Source organism: Alligator sinensis, unplaced genomic scaffold, assembly GCF_000455745.1.
Source record: "Alligator sinensis unplaced genomic scaffold, ASM45574v1 scaffold1049_1, whole genome shotgun sequence".
NCBI classification, from domain to species: domain Eukaryota; kingdom Metazoa; phylum Chordata; order Crocodylia; family Alligatoridae; genus Alligator; species Alligator sinensis.
In genome coordinates this window covers 181,411-198,065 of record NW_005842672.1, presented here as the reverse complement: position 1 = coordinate 198,065, position 16,655 = coordinate 181,411, and the positions used below count along the sequence as shown (strand labels likewise).

At 40.6% G+C, this 16,655-nt stretch overlaps 1 protein-coding gene across 1 annotated transcript in view; it reads left to right on the top strand.

Annotated features, from left to right (window-relative positions):
* TBC1D22A (TBC1 domain family member 22A) overlaps positions 1–16,655 on the top strand; it is a gene marked incomplete at its 3' end in the record, with an annotated part of 235,047 nt that overhangs the window by 53,277 nt on the left and 165,115 nt on the right. Inside the window, exon 5 of the mRNA XM_006033873.3 lies at positions 15,292–15,362. Coding sequence (XP_006033935.1) covers positions 15,292–15,362 — 71 coding nt within the window. The remainder of the gene's footprint in view (positions 1–15,291; positions 15,363–16,655) is intronic.

The following is a 16,655-nucleotide window of genomic DNA, read 5'->3' as shown; positions in this document are numbered from 1 at the left end:
CACTACACCAGAGCGCCAAGAGTTTTCAAAGATCCGTGCTAGAGGCTGGGCTATGATGCTCGCCAGCTCCTTGAGTACCCTGGGGTGAAGATTGTCAGGGCCGGCTGACTTGAAGGTATCCAGCTTCTCAAGATGTTCCTTCACGAAGTCAGCATTAATGGAGGGCAGGGGATCACCCTCACCTGGACTTCCCTGTCCCGTAGCGGGCATGGGCGTCCCATGGGACTGATGAAAGAGCGACGCAAAGTACCTATTTAATAGGTTGGCTTTTTCCTGGCGTCAGTTGTCAGTTGCCCCATCTGGTTCAGAAGGGGTCCAATGTTGCCCCTGCTTTTCCTCTGGCTCCCCACATATCTGAAAAAGGACTTTTTATTGTCCTTGATTCTCAAAGCTAGTTGGAGTTCAGTTGCAGCCTTGGCTGACATTGGGAAACCATTGGTACTATGTCAGAGCCTCAGTATCCATCTGCCCCTTCCACTTTGTATCCAAATCTAAGATGAGGGTTTCTTTTCTTCATGCTGATGGTGGGGGGAGGGGCTTTTCTTAGATTTGCGTAAGTACAGTATGTTAGGTAGATGAGCAGTGTGTTATATTTATTAAATGAACTTCTAACTAAGTTGAGTGCAGAATGTGTAATTTTTTCAAACATTGTAAAAGTGTTTTTGAATGCAAATGAACACCAAACTTATTTTGTCAATTTCTGTATATTACTTTATTGTTTAAAGGATTGTTTTTGTCATAGTACTATGTGCCAGAAATAGAGATTGAAGTGCTGTGTTCATATGCATGCAACTTGTTCAGCTAGCTCCTGCCTCCTAGATGCATTTTAAATTCTTGTTCCTGTGGTTAGTGAGTTTTGCAAGCAACTTCCTTATTTCTGCAGCAATTTTCTTAAGTTAAAGCCAAAGTTGTATTTACTAGTGTCTAGTCCTTTTTTAAAGACTGAATGTTGAGGAAGTCAAAGCAGGCCTTTGCAGCTTGTTTTGAAAGAACTCGCAGCAAGGGATCTTGTAGGAGATGTGCGTGTGCGTGCATACCCATTTTTTGGTTTAATAATTTTGGAACTGCTGCTGGCTGGGCTGTGATATACTACTTTTTTTTTCTTTTTTCTTCTGAAAATAATTGCCATAACTTTTCCATGGTGTAAGCTGGGTCCAGTAACTGAATCAGAAGAACTTTCAAAGCTTTAGCATGTCAGAAGTGAGGAGTACGCATTCATAACAGTAGTGGGTTAAAGTCTTCTATTTAAGTTTTGCTTGTTGCCTGACTGAACATAAGGATGCAGCACCAGACCTGTCATTAGTTTTAGCTCTAGTCCATTGTGGTCCTGATCAGTGCTAGCCTATCTCATCATCTTGTTCTGCCATATGCTTCCCTGTGCTGGAATGTGAATCTGCTAGTTGCTGTGATGCCTCTGTTAATGGTGGGATTTTATGGTGGCCTCTTTAAGCTGGAACCTATCCATTTTGTAACACTTTGATCATTGTAGGCTTAACTGGTTATACTGAAAAACTTGAGCTATTATTTGTGATGATTTAAAAAAAAAACAAACCTGGAGCATTGTGGAACTGGAGTAATCATGTTGTTCAGGCCTGTGGTAAATCTGTAAATAACATGGTGATGCAGGGCTAGGAGAGCAGTCAGTTTCTTCTTATTGCTGATATGTACTGTGAACTGTTGGTTGTTAGAAACGTGCCTTGTTATCTTTTGGTAAAATATATAAATCTCATTTTCTTTCATTTTGTATAAGAAAGAAATGCCATCTACAAATCCTTTCTAGTTAAACTATCAGGAAAAACACAGGATCTGTATAATATCACAGAGTAGTAACCATTTCCTAATTAAATCCTGTGTACTATTGGCTGTAAAATCAATAATATTGAAAAAAAATGAATGTGTAATTAGACATTTTTGAAATGCTCTTTTAAAATTGAACGTGAATCAGATGCCCTTTTTCCATAGGAGGGGAACAGTTGTGACTAGAAGATGCTCCATTTAACTTTGTTTACTTACAGATTTTCAAATCCAAAAGTAAATGCCTAGTCTGTATTCTTTATTTACCTACATGCCTTTTGAATTCTAGTTTAGCTCTAATACTTATCTTTTTGTTACTCAAAACAGGAAAAGGCGTTTTTCAAACAATATTTTGTGCTTGTGCAGCTCAACTAATTTTGTTTTAAAATATCAAACTCATAGTCTGCTTAGTTTAAATCTGGGGTTGGCCCAGAGACCAGACCTGGCCCATGGAACTATTGGATCTAGCTTGTGGACATGTAATTTTGGTAGCATTTGGTGGCAGACGCCTTTGGGTACTTGTGACCCCCAGAGGTGTTTTGGGAGCCAAGAAAGGTTTGAGGAGCCAGTCCTGCCAAAAATAAAATGTCCATAACAAGTGCAAGTAAATTTTAACAGCAAATGTAATAATGAAATACAAAGAAATATATGTGAATAAACATTATGGGCAAGACATATCAAGCAAATGATTAGGATTTATAAACTGTTCATTAATCCAAAGAAATATTATACTTCATAATTAAACAAACTTAATTAAAACATTTGAAAAGTCTTATCGTCTTTGTAAAAGCTTCTAACGGGTGGCCAGCCTGCCAGGGGAAAAAGGACTTCTTACTTACGTGTCAGAACTAAGTTTTAAAAAGCACTAACCAGGTATAATTGCAGGTGGGCAATTCAGCAAGAATTGTAGTTCGAGACTGAAGAGTGAAAATTCCAAAGTGTACCTGGATTTTTATACTCTGCCTGGCTGGGTATCAAAAGCTTCTCTAAAGTAGGCTAAAAAATATGAAAATGTTTCTAATTGGTTCTCCTTTAATTAATATTCATATTCCTGTGCCTTATTCCCTTTTATGCAGTGTCTTAATTAAAACCCTGATTAATTGGTATAAAACCACTGCATGTACTCAGCAGTGTCTACCCTACCTGTCATTTTGGAACATTCCTAAAATTATTCTCACTCACCAGTCTCCTGCCTGCTCATTTCCCTATTTGTTTCATCTTAGTCAAACTTTGGTCAAGTGAATGCAAGCAAATGCTACACCATGTTGCTGTTAAGCAGAATAAGGCCTACCATAAACCACAGTGCTCTCTCTATGCCAAGTGGGGGGCAAGAGGGGTGGCTAGCACTGACTGCGAGCACCCTTCCTGTGTTGCCACAACCTCTGATTCCTTATTTTAAAAATGTAAGATTTTTTTCATTGCTAGACAAAGAAAATGTTAGAAATCTGAAGCGAGTGCTTTCAGGAAGTCTAAGTAAAGTTATTCATGGTTCTTTCCCTTCTCTGTAGTCTTCAGTGCATTTTTACATGTGCTCTGGGAGTGTGGGGTGGGGAACGGCACTTTAATTAGAGCGGCTCCAAGAGCTGCTCCAATTAAAGCACTGCAGCGTTTCAGGTATTGGCGTCTCCGTACTACAAAATGGCAATGGGGGCACTTGAACTAAAGCTCCTTCGAAGAGCTTTAGTTGAAGCACCTCCACCACCATTTTGAAGCATTGGATATTGATATATGGGAGGCTGCTAGAGTGTGGTAATGGCTACGCTCTAGTAGACTCGATTAATTGAGTCTGCTCTGATGTGCTGTAATTACAGTGGGCATCTGTGCTCATGTACAGGCACCCCAAGTAACTGCTGTTTACATCCTGTGATCCCTTTCCATGGGTGTGCCAGACCAACCTTATGGTTTCCAGTAGATATTTATAATTATTCCATAAGACATCCAGGGCTAGTTCATTAAAACCTGTTGATGTCAGTAGAATCACTGCTCACTTATCCAAGCTCTGACCATAACAAGGGGAGATTCAAATGCATGACAGGCATTATGTTTTTTGTACTGAGTTATGAGTAGTTAGATGGGCAGTGTAATATAAACTTGTTCTTGTACTTTTGGGGGTGTGACAAAGTCAGGCTATAGATCTGTCTCATGCCTTTTTTTCTTAATGGGGTGCTGATAATTAGGATAATTTTAACTGTTCCTTTAAGTTTGTGTTTAAACGGTAATCATTTAAGGGAATTTGCACTATACCTTAAACCTGTGTCTAAGCTTGCAAAAAAAGTCTTGATCATGCATGGACTGTAGTCTTGGCTCTGAAGATGTAATAGTCCCAAGGTCTTGGTAACAAGCAAGTAAAGATGATATGCTCTTCCGTGTTTTGTTTTGTTCTTTCGGCTTACACAGGCTGGTCTGGATTTTGTAAAGGCTTTTGACAAGCTCCCTCATTCTTAAAGGAATTAAACTATATTATGAGATCCATGGGCAGGTCCTCTCGTGGATCTAAAAGATAGGAAAGAAAGGACTGAACTAACTGGTCATCACTCACAGTGGAAGAAAGTAATTTAATTTCCCATATAGATTTTTGCTGGAACCTGTGCTGTTCAACAAGTCCACGAGTGACTCTGGTGTACCCGAGCTGGCACCTCTGCACCACCAAACAGCCATCACTTTAGTCACTCTATAATCCTCACCTGCCACAACTTGTTATAACATTCTTGAAGCTCCTCACCTGCCACAACTTGTTATAATATTCTTGGAACTAGGAGGCTGCCTCCTGTTTTTTCTCGTGTAGCTGTGACCTGCTGTCTTCCATGGGCTGCTGGCGGGATCCATCTGCAAGGTCTCTTCACCCCTGCACCCTGCTCCCTTGCCTCCGGTGGGCAAATGGAATCTGTGTCTCTTTCCTTTTGGTTTACCTTCTACCTTCTTTCTGTTACCTTCAGGGCAACAAATGTATCTCTTTCCCCTTTAAGTAAACAAAATGCAGGAAGGTCCTACCATCTGATTTTTCCCTTTAGTCCTTGGACCCTGAGAAAGAGGGAGTGTTCCCTTCTGTACTGCAGGGTTTGGTTTGCTTGCCTATGCTCTTGGTCCGGTTTCCTCTTTCCACAACCATGTGCATGGTACTTTTCCTATAGACCCTGTGAAGAAGCAACTTTGTGTGTTTGTGGTCCCTTGCCTCCCTTGCCCTCTGTCTTCCCCCCCGTCCCCCCTCCCGCCCGTGTTCAGCATCCCACTCTTATTCTCCACCCCTGTTTGTTGCCAGGGCAACCCTTCCTGGCAGCTGGAGCTCATTAGCTTGGGCACACCCAGGGTGCTGCCCTGGTGTGTGTGGTGGTGGTGGTAGTTGTTCCTGCCCCCCCCCCCCCGGGGGGGGGTGGGGGGGGGACACAAAGTTTTATAGGTGATACAGAATTCTTCTGGACAGTCAAATCTAGAGCTAAATTAAAGACAGATTTTGTAAAAAAGAGAGAGTGAGTGATAAAGTGGCAGGTGAAAGCAAATACTAATCAATCCAAATGGGTCACATGAGGAAACAATATCCCTAACTATGCATGCTTAATGTTAGGCTCCAAATTACCTGTCAGATCTCAGGAAAAAAGTCTTGGAGACCTTGTAGAAAGATTTTGAAAACATTGACTCAATGATAGTCAAAAAAAGCAAAAAGAACATTAAGCGTCAATAGGAAAGGAATTAAAAAGAAAACAGAAGACATTATTTCTTGGGGTTCGGGAACCCCTGGTATGCATGCCACAGCATGGCATGTGAGACCATTTTGCTTAATGTGTCACAGCCGGCCTGGGCTCTTGGCAGCTGCTGCTGGCACAGAGCCTGGGCTGCTTGCAGCAGGGAGGCTGCAAGCTCTGCTGACGGCAGCCTGGGCTCTGTGGCAGGCAGCAACTTAGAGCCCGGGTCAGCTGTAGCAGGCATCCGGGAGGCTGCAACTGGTGCACTTGGGTCCAGAGCCCTGGCCCAGCTCCATGGCCAGCGGTGGCTACACGTGCACCTCGGGGCACATGGCTGGGAAGGGGCCTAGGGCAGCGCAACCCCAGCCCCTCCCTTGCCATCCTCCTGGAAGTACATGTGCACCTGCGACTAGCAATGAGTGGGGCTGGGGCTCTGCAGACCTTGCTCTGGCTGTCTGCTGCATCCATGCCACTGGCTGCAATCATCCTGGGCTCTGTGGTGGGTGGCAGAGGCCTGCCCAGAGCCCGAGCTGGCTGTGGCAGGTGGCCTGGAGGATGCAAGCTGCTTCATCGAGGTCTGCAGAGCTCCTGCCCGGCTGCTTGCTGGTGGCAGGGGTGGTGCCAGGGTTGTGTTGCGACAGCCCCTTCCCCACCGTACCCCCCCGGCATACATGCAGCCTCCATTTTCCATGGAGCCAGACCAGGGCTCTGGACCCCAGTGCAGTGGTTTGCATCCTGACCACCCCATGTTGCGAGCAGCCTGGGCTTTGTGGCTAGCAACAGCTATGTGCGCACCTAAGTATATGGTAGTGCAGCCCTTTCCTCTTCCCCTCTGTCCACTCGGAGGCATGTGTGTCCAAGCCACCAGCAGTGGGTATCGGTCCCCTCATGGCTTCTCTGCCGTCTGCCCCTGGTATGCCATGTCAAGGTGTGGGTCGAGGTTAGGGTGTTTTTGGCACTGACCAAAAACGGTGCCAACCCCTGCATTATGTCATTATGTAGATTTATAGTGGGCTTTCACCATGGGTACCACATGCAGTTCTGGTTGCCCCCTCAAAACTTACACATAGGAGCTAGAAAAGAGAGAATGGCAACACAAAATGTTTAGGGGTTCAGCCTGGCTTGACAAGTTTATGGGGTCATAGGAAAGTAGATATGGACGAGCCCTCACAAGGCCATCTAATTCAGCCCATTGCTCAAGGCAGGAGCACCCCTGACTCAACCATCCCAGTCAAGTGGCTCTCCAGCCTGCTCTTGAAAATTTCCAGGAATGGAGATTCTACAACTTTTCTAGGTGGCCTGTTCCAAGGCTTGATCACCCGCTTAGTCAAAGTTCCTCTTGATTTCCAGCCTTAATTTCTTCTGCTGTAGTTTGAGGTCATTTCCCTCTACTCCTCTCCCCTATGGCCACAGAGAAAAGGCTGTCTCCATTTTATTTGTAATTGCCCTTCAGGTATTTGAAGATTGTTATCAAATCTCCCCATAATCTTACTTCTCCAGACTAAGTAGTCCTAGTCCTTTCAGCCTTTTCTCATAAGTCATATTTCCCAGACCTCCAATCACTGTTGTTGCTCTCTGTTGGATGCTTTCCAATCTGTTCAAATCTTTTTTTTTTAATGGATGATAGGATTGTCAAGGGCTATTAAACACAAGAGTTAGAGATAAAAACCTGCTGCTGGTGACTAGAAGGGCATGACAGCAGATGGATCACTCGGTACATGGTCTGTTTCTTATATTCTTCCTCTACTAAACACCTGCTGTTTGCTACTGTCAGGGACAGGATACTGAGCTTGGCAGACTTTGGTCAAACCCAGTATGGCTTTGCTTAAGTTCTTGCTGGAGAATAATAGTGCATTTTTATCACCTTCATAGCCTTTGGACATCAGTGTGCAGGAAAACTTAACTTAAACTAGGGGTTATTTTCTATTTGTAACAGGTTTAAGCATGCTGTTTCTAACTGAAATCCATGTGACTTCAGTTCATAAATCACTTTTAAAAAGCATAAAGTGAAGAGTTTTTGCAGTGGCTGTATACACATGTTTAGATGATCTTGGAGAATTCTCCTAGGTTTGTTTTTCCCAGTAAAAAAATATTACTTGGTGAGCCCTGTATAGATGTTTGAGCTGAACAGTGGTGAGCCTGTGGTGCTGACACTGGCCTGTCAGGGGGCCTTAGATCATCAAGTGCTGAAGTCCAGGCAGGGACTGCGGGGTTTGCCTGGTCAACAATGGGTGCGGTAGGGAGGGGGCAAAGCAGGGAACAGTTAGCTGTGGCTGAAAAAGCTGGGAGCATAGCAGACTGCCTAAGTGGTTTGTTGTTAAGCTGTTCCAGCCTGAAGCACTCAAGGGGGCTTATTTTGCTCCCTGCATAGCTGGGATTTGATGCAGTGTCATTGGACCCCAGAGAGAACAGGGAACAGAGCTTGCTGCGATTCTGGAGGACCGCTTTGTGAATGGGTACTTGTGCAGATGTTTGGTCTCCCTGGAACCATTTCACTGGGGCTGCTGCCAAGTTATTTTTCTCCCAGAGTAGCCATTTTTGCTCTGGGAGAAAAATCATGAATGTCTATGCACTCCTGCTTTCTCCTGGGAGAGCAGCAACCCCACAGGAGAAACTAAAGGTTTGTACATAACCAATGTTTATAGGAAGAGTTCTTCTGTTTTGAAGTCTAAGACTTAACATTTGGGTATTTTCATTTAAAGTGTGCTTAGCATGTCTTGGAACTTTTTTGTTTATTAAAGTGAGATTTGAATGCTAAATACCCATGCCAATATGGGTTTTTAAGGAGACGTTTTAAATTAAAAACTTTTTTTCAGTATTTAATATTATAGATTCTAGGGTAACATACTGTTTACTTTTTAATACTTTGCTTAGGAATGAGAAACAGCTGATTTGTTGAAGTTCTCTTAATGTTTGTATTTATTGTAGCTACTGTACTCGGTTACATAGTTTTTGCATTTAGTATATAGTGGTAAAAACTTACAGTGAGTATTTAGTAAATGTTTGCAAGAAAAATCCTTAAACACATGCATGCAATCAGTGTTTTTTTCAGATACAGTGCTAATATACAAACAAATTAGAACAGATAAATAATGCATATTCATAAATATTTTATAATAACTAGTGGTGTGGCAGGAAGCTCAGGTAGGGATAACTTGATTCTTTTATTTGAAGTGTTAGAGCCTTTATTCTTCATAAACTAACCCTGGAGCTCATAGATTTCTGAAAATGGCCATCATAGGTGTTGTTTTGTTTTCTTAAGGGATTTTGTTTTTTGTCTTTTAATTTTGTGTAATAGATTATGCCAGGACTATCCAACTTCCAAGTAAGCGGCCAGGGGCTACACTGTGCAGGCTGCACCAACACAAACCATAGGGCCCCTAGGCAACACACCGCACAGATACACCTTGCTGTCCCCCACCTTCCTGCTGCACTGCACTGCACTACAGCCCCGTTGGCTGCACCATGTCACCTTACCCCCTGAGCTGGAGGCAGGGAGCGGGAGCCAAAGGAGGAATGGGAAGCTGAGAGACCATAGATGTTGCTGCATCTAGAGCAGGGGCAGGCAATTATTTCGGGCGGAGGGCTACTTACTGAGTTTTGGCAAGCAATTGAGAGCCATATGACAGGCAGCCAGGGGCAGATAAATATTAATTTTCTAAATTTTTTAGGGGTCCTGCGGGCCAGATGGAATGGCCTGGCGGGCTGCATCTGGCCCATGGGCTGCATTTTGCCCACCCTTGATCTAGAGCAATTGGAGGGGTGACGGCTACATATGAGCCTGAGGGCTGCAAATTAACCGCTTGTGGGTCCTGTGCAACCCATGGGCAACCGGTTGGACAGCACTGAACTATGTCAGACAAACTTTTGAAGCCGTTTCTAATGTCACAGTCTTGCTTTGCCTCCTGGACATGAAGCCTCAGATAGTGCTATTGGCTTTACTGCTTGGTGTTTGGTTGTTCATCTAGTCTTGGATAAATTTAAAACCTCCTGCAACTGAATATTGAAATTTGTGATTTATTACTTCATTGGGCCATCATTATCAATATTGTAATACATTCCAGTAGTTGCTGCTGTTGGTGCACACTCAAGGGTTAAAATATTGAAGTTGTATCTGACCCTTTTTTTTTTTGTTCAGAATTACATATATGAATCAAACTAATTGTCCCCACTGCTGTTAGAAAATATTACTGAGCTTGCTTTTAACATTGCTAGGGCTACAAATGTAATGCACAAATTTATATTCACTCAGTTGCATTAGAGTCAGTATTTTTTTAAATGCCGTATTAAATTACATCTCACTCGAATCTCAGAGCTTCTTGCAGTCTTGGCAGTGATGACTTTGTGTGAAGGCTTTAGACTCATTGAGCTGCAAGCAGGTTAAACTGTGTTGTGTTGTTGTGGTTGCAGCCAGATGTCAGGAAAGGTATTCCTTTCATACCAAATTAGATGAGGATTGCCATGTTCTGGAGTTCTCCTTTTCTCCCTTCCACCCACCCCAATTCCTGCAAGAAGGCTTGAGGGATGCCATTTTGTGCCTTTCCAAACAGTTATGTGTTTCTTTCAATTTATTTTACCCCTGTCTACCACTGATGCCTCACAACTCTTTGAAACTTCCCCAGTCAATATTCTGCCCCTTACATCCTCATTGAAACTGTCCTGGACAAAGTCTGCTCTTGATCAAATCTCAAATTCTGTATTTTGGCTTCACTATTGCTTATGACACAGATCAGAACATCCTGAGATCTTGTTTTCTCTTGGCTCTTATTTCAGTGTCTTCATATATTCTTATCTTTATGGTTCTCTCTTCTTGGTCATTCCATGCTGTTTTTTTCTCTTCTGTGTGAGGGTTCCTTAGTGCTTGATATTTGAGGGTGTGAGAGATAGGGGGAGCACGTTCCTTTCTCCACCATGGGGTTTGATTTCTGGGAAACTCTCTCATAACATCAGCTGTCAGCTTGTAGTAACTTTTCAGGTCTGTGTTTGGAGTTTTGTCTCTTTGTCCAGCGACAGGTTCTAACAATTGCTCTTAAACACTTCTTTTCTGATATTGGACAGGACTGAAATTGAGCTTTATCTAAGTATCTAGGCAGTACTCAAATCCTGCTACTTTGTTTTTGTATACGCAGCTAAATCACACCCAGCCGTTGTGATATGTTGTCTACTTCTGACTTCCTTGATAACAATATCTCCTTCCTCCAGTCTTTATGATGTGCTCGAGAGGTCCTTCCCCACTCTGAGCCTGACTCCCTTCTTTTATACCATTCCATGCAGGCCTGGCATTTGCTTCAAGGATACCAGGGCAGAGCCAACCCAGCAGCTCTTTAATCCCTTCCTCTGCAGGGGTAGCCAGTCCACACCATCACAGTGAAGATAGGATGGAGAATCAGGTGGAGAGTTTCTGAGGTTACCCCTAGATATGAGAGAGCAAGAGAGCATTTGTGTGCCAACTCTGCCTACAGATAATTTAGAAGCAATATTGAACTGTTACATTTTTTCAGAGATAAAGCGATTGTCTTTGATTTATATAATCACGTTATTTCTTTAATACTTTGTAATGCAATAAAACACTTTTAATTGAGATATATCATTATATCTAGGTGTATTAGCCTGTGTTGTGGAAAGTATGGGGAAAATGTATGCTATTTTTGTATCTAGTTCATGTATATCAATTCTGTTTAAAAAAGGCACTTAAAATAACTTCCTTAAATCTTATATGTTAATTAATAATTTTATTATTTCCTGCTTCTCCAGCATATGGCTAAAACTGTATGGGTCATATTGTAAAATAGTAAAATAGATGATTAAACTAGTCATCTATTCTTAATATAAAAAAGGTTTACAATGTCAAATTTCTACAGAACAAAATTACTATTTTGGAATAGATCTTTTAAAAAGAAAATGTAGAAAGTGAATAGGTGCCATAAGTAGTACTTTTTTTTCCCTTTAAATTAATATCTGTCTTTAGTTTATTGGGAAGTATAGTGAGCATATTGATGTCTAGCGGCAGCCTGGATGTCTGTTTACAAAATCAACCAAGGCAATGCTGTGTAGGCAGAAGAGAGAAGCTTTCTTTACAACACATCATCAGTACAAGCTTTTGGTTGGGAGAAGTTGTCTTAGCAAGATAAAGTGTATGCAAATTTATAAAAAAAAAAATGCATAACTTACTGTTTAGACTTTAGCTGTCTAAAATTGCAATATCATCATCATCATGGTCTTTTCGGTTAATGGTAGGAACAGTCCACCATGACTGAAATAATTTATTAAATGGCATTAAATCAAAAGTAATTATAAGAAGGCAAGGTTTACATATTTTTAGTGGACAGGATGTAATGAACACTTTTTCCCCCTCCCCCCCAATTTTTAAAATTTAAAAGGCCAAAGTGGAATTATAAAGAGGTAATTTGGTTTGAACTTTGTGATAATTTCTGTTTTAATTTTTTACCAATAGGATTCTTCACAGATACTTTATATAAGTCTGTCCCTTTTTAGTGCTTGTTGTGGTTTTTGTTAGGGTGGATTTAATTTAAAGCAAAATGGTTTAAATCACAATTTAAATCACTGGGCAGGAAGCCTTGATTTAATCATTGTTTTCTACAAAAAAGTGCATTCTTGTTGTTTGATATCCTTTATTTGTTTAACTTCTTGAAACTTTGCACTTTGAAAGAGGTAAGGGCTTGACTGTGTACACAAACTTGCAGAGAGACAATAGGCTGGTGGGTAGGTAATTGGGTCTGTTATTTCTCATCTCCAGGTAGTGCTATTAACAAGGATGTTATCTCTGGAGCTGACGAACTCTCCCTTGTGCTCGAAAGCTTGCACATTTTTTTTTCACCAACTATTTATTTGGTCTAATAATATATATCACATCTACTCAAAGCACCTTGTCTGTCTGTGATCTCTGGAGACATAAATCCACAGTTTGAGCGCTGAAACTTAAGCATCACAGAGATGCTTAATGCGATCTTCTAGACTGAGCACTGAGTCCCACTGGATAGAGTGGTTTTCTTTAATCTTTACTAAACTATAGAGGGACCTCTTGGACCCCCATAAGATTGGGCTTCTAATATAGTCCATGGCCTGCTGTGAACTATTTATAAACTTCTAAAAAAGGTTACATGAATATATTTTCTCAAATATACTATATAATGAAAAACTATAATTCCTATTCCATGATGATATCTTTTTGCCTTAACATACCTTAATTTAAAACCATCTTTATATATTTCTTTTTTTAAAAAAGTATCTTAACAAAAAAATAGAATAAAATAAAAATTCTGATTTAAATAAATCTGAGTTTTGGAGTGTTGTTTTTTTTTTTAAATAATTGATTTTTATCCACCCTGTTTTTGTGTTAAGCTGAAGTTGTTCACTTCCATAGATGGTCCTACTTACCCGCCATTCTTTGGGATTCTATGCCATATACCAGACTTTTCTGACTACCATCTGAGGGCAGGGGATGACATTTCATTTTGGTAATGTGAAGAAGGAATTAAATACTACAGTGAGTAGGTGGAAGGACTGGAAGAGGCTGGGGAGGGGGCCTGGAAAGAAGATAAGGTGGGCAGCAAAAGAAGCCTGAATTTGTAGGAGGAAGGGTGTAAGTGAATTTGAGTCATGGTGGGAGCTAAGCAGGAGGTTGTGGATTTTAGGGAATTTGATTACTAGAAAGAGCAGGTTTTAAATTTATTCCTCTTTTGTGCAACTGTCCACGAACCTTGATGTAGTAGTAGACAGGGTCATTTTATGATTACTTTCATGTGCTTTTGAATACATCCCTGAAAGTTTGTTACCCCCCTCAAATGATCTTTACAGGACATTATGTAGTACAGAAGTGAGGGATGTATAATTGGGTCTTGAAAAAAATCATCTGGCCAACAATCAATACCAGATTTCTCCTTCAACTGAAGGGACTTGTTTACCAGAATCTGTGGAGTCATTTAACCTATTTTAAAAACTATACTTCTTGCCCTTATGAAGGCAAACAGTGCATTCAAAATATGAAGTTAATATAGGGTTGTAGACCGGAATGAGAATTTATTCCTTGGTAGTTTCTATACAAACATATAAAAAAAGATTGTCTACCCAGAAGGGTTTAAAGTCCAATTTATGCAAGACTCCTATAAAGAAATCCCTCCCCATCCAAGGGTTGGAACAGATGAGGAAGGGACCAGACAATTTTCAAAGAGACTTTTATAGTCTTAGAACATCAAGGCTGTGTAGCTCAATAGATTTTTTTTTTTTTTAATGGAACTATGCCTGCTTATTTTACATAAGGATTTGGCCTCTGTGCACAATTTAATGATTTCAAGTAAAGCTCTGTATCTGTTATTTATTAATAATAAAAGACAAAAATCCCCTATAGGCCAGCAGCCATTAAAATGATCAAGTCTCTGCTGCTAATCTGGCCATCTGGTACCTTGTGCTAGGTCTCTAGATCATTCAGAGCCTGAAGCTGGTACCACAAGTTGCGAACTACTTTTTTAGTGAAATTGGATGATGGATAAAAGTGTAGATCAACTAGCCAGGATTTTAATGAATCCAGTTTCTACTGTACCATATGACTGTCAAGTAGAAAACCCATTGCCTACAGTTAAGAAGTCAGTTGTGGGGGGAAAAAGGTGTTCTGAGTAAGTCCAGTGATTTGACCTCAACAGTATGGAATAGCTTTTAATTATTCCTTCTTTCAAAATTTATTCTAAAGACATGGTGGTGGTGTGGATAAAATATAGCACAGGTTTGCCAAAGGTAGTATCAGGTTACTAGCGAATTGTCCATCAAGAATGATTTGGGGGAAAGGGGTGGTGGGCGGGGGTGGAGCCCCACCACCCTGCGCCACTGCTGCCCTGGGCGGGGAAGCTTACACCATGCTGCTGCCACTCTGCATCCAGCTGCATGCCACCCCCCCGCCCGGCTCCGCATCCAGCGGACTAAGCCCTTTGTATATATAGGCTTCAGTAGTGCAGAGACCCCCGGTGGTTACAGTGGATTATAAACAGAAAATGAGTCAACAGCATACTCCAAGGAACAATGGTCACAAACTGACAGAGAGCAGATTTAGGCTAGATATCAGGAAGAACTTCTTCACAGCAAGGGTGGCCAAAATTTGGAATGGGCTCCCAAGGGAGGTGGTGCTCTTTCCTACCTTATCTGTGAGGTCCCTTCCAACCCTAGCACCTATGAATCTTGTTGCCAAAAAAAGCCAAGGGTATACTGGGTTGTGTTAACAGGAGAATTGCTTCCAAATTGATGGAAGTGATCCTTCTGCTCTGTTCAGTGCTAGTGAGGCCTCACTTGGAGTACTGGGCCCAGTTTTGGGACCCATGCTTCAAGAAGGATGTTGGACTGGTTTGAAAAGAATTCTACACGGTGTGACAAAAATGATTTTTGGCTTGGGAAGCATGACTTGGGTTCTTTAGTTTGGAGAGTTAGAAGACTGAGCAAATATTTGATAAGTTTTCAAATGCTTGATGAATAATTTATAGAAAGAATGGAGATTAGCTTTATCTCTGTGGCCGTAGGAGACAGGACAAGGAGAAATAGCTTCACACTGTAACAGAGGAAATTTTAGGTGGCAGATAAAGAAGACCTTTTCTGATTATGAGGGTGGCCAAGCATTGGAACAGACTACCTAAAGAAGTTGTGGCATCTCTTATCTCTGGATGTTTTCAAAAGCAGGTTGGATAGGTTTTGACTGGGCTGGTTTAGTTGTGTGTTCGTGCCCTGCTTTCCTATGATCCTTATTTATATCTATTAGTAAATATTCATTGACGGTATCTTATTTTCTTCTCATGAAATGCTTTTTCTTTAACAGAAGAGTTACGGAAGTTGAGTTGGTCTGGAATTCCCAAACAAGTTCGTCCAATCACATGGAAGCTCCTCTCAGTAAGTGTTCTGCTTATGTGTAGCAATAATAGCTTTCTTTTATAGTTCAGCACTGGTATTCCAAAGTACTGTGTTCTCTGCTGTTAAAGCTCAGTAACAAGTTAATCCTGTTCTTCGTTCTATTTCAAGCTTAGTTTATCACATGTGAAAGAAAAATTGGGAATAAGTACTTTAAAATGAAGACACAGTTTTCCTTATTAATGTTGGCATTAAAAATCATATTAGTGCCCTTCAAGAAGAGAAATTTCTTTCAATTGTAAGAATGTCTGATAGCAACATTTTAACTAGAAAGTCTGTCATTTATAAATATGTGTTTTTTTTTTTTTTTTTAACTATTGTCTGTTTTTGAACACTGGGGGAAAAAGTTAAAAAGCCACTTGACTGAAAGAAACCAAATTGCTTATATTGTGCATACTCTAGAGAATGTGGAAGAGACTTTATCAGCAAATCTTCCTGCATTTAAGCACTGTTTAATATTCTGAACTATGCACACAACAGTTTAGCACTATTGAATTTTTCAGAGAGAAAGCTTAGACAGCTTTCCTTTTTTTAGAACGAATCAACAGGGAATACTAAGTGTTTACTTCAGATTGGGCCTGATTTTCAGTGTTTGGAAGAGTATGTCTCTTGTTAATGAGTTCTAATAAATTTGCAGCTTGGTGCTTTCTAATCTTAAAATGCAGATGCAGCTTTTAATTGTGAGTATTTAGGTATTCTCTTACAATTAAAATTAAGCATGCATTATTCTTTTTTCAGTTTTTAAAAATTTCAGTTTGATCTTTGAGCTGGGTAATGGAGGAAATGTAAACTTTTTTTTTTTACTTTTGAGGACATGTCTGCATTGAGGCACTCAGGAAAGTTGGTTTGAATCAAGTAAATTTTGAATTTCATGTGAATTTAGATCTTTGTGTTTATACTCTAATTCAGAACTAAAGTAGCCATACTTTGCTTCTAACTGAATTTCTGTGGCGGATGCTGAAGCTACCTAAGGTGACTTTTGTTCCTATTTGAGTATCTACAAAGGGATATAATGCTTTTTAAATTCACACCTTCAGTTAATTTATCTTAACTTTCCTGTTAACTTTCGTTGTTTAAAAAAAAAAAAAAAAAATATATATATATAAAAAAAAGTCATAAATGGCTTGTAAAACTCCTCTATTTCACTGACCATACAAATTAAGACCAATTTCTTTTCGAACAGCCCTTGTACTTGACTCCCTCCTTGTATTAAGTTTTTGGGTGGTGGGAACTTTTAAAAACTATTTGTCGACTTCTAATAGCAAGGTAAAATTT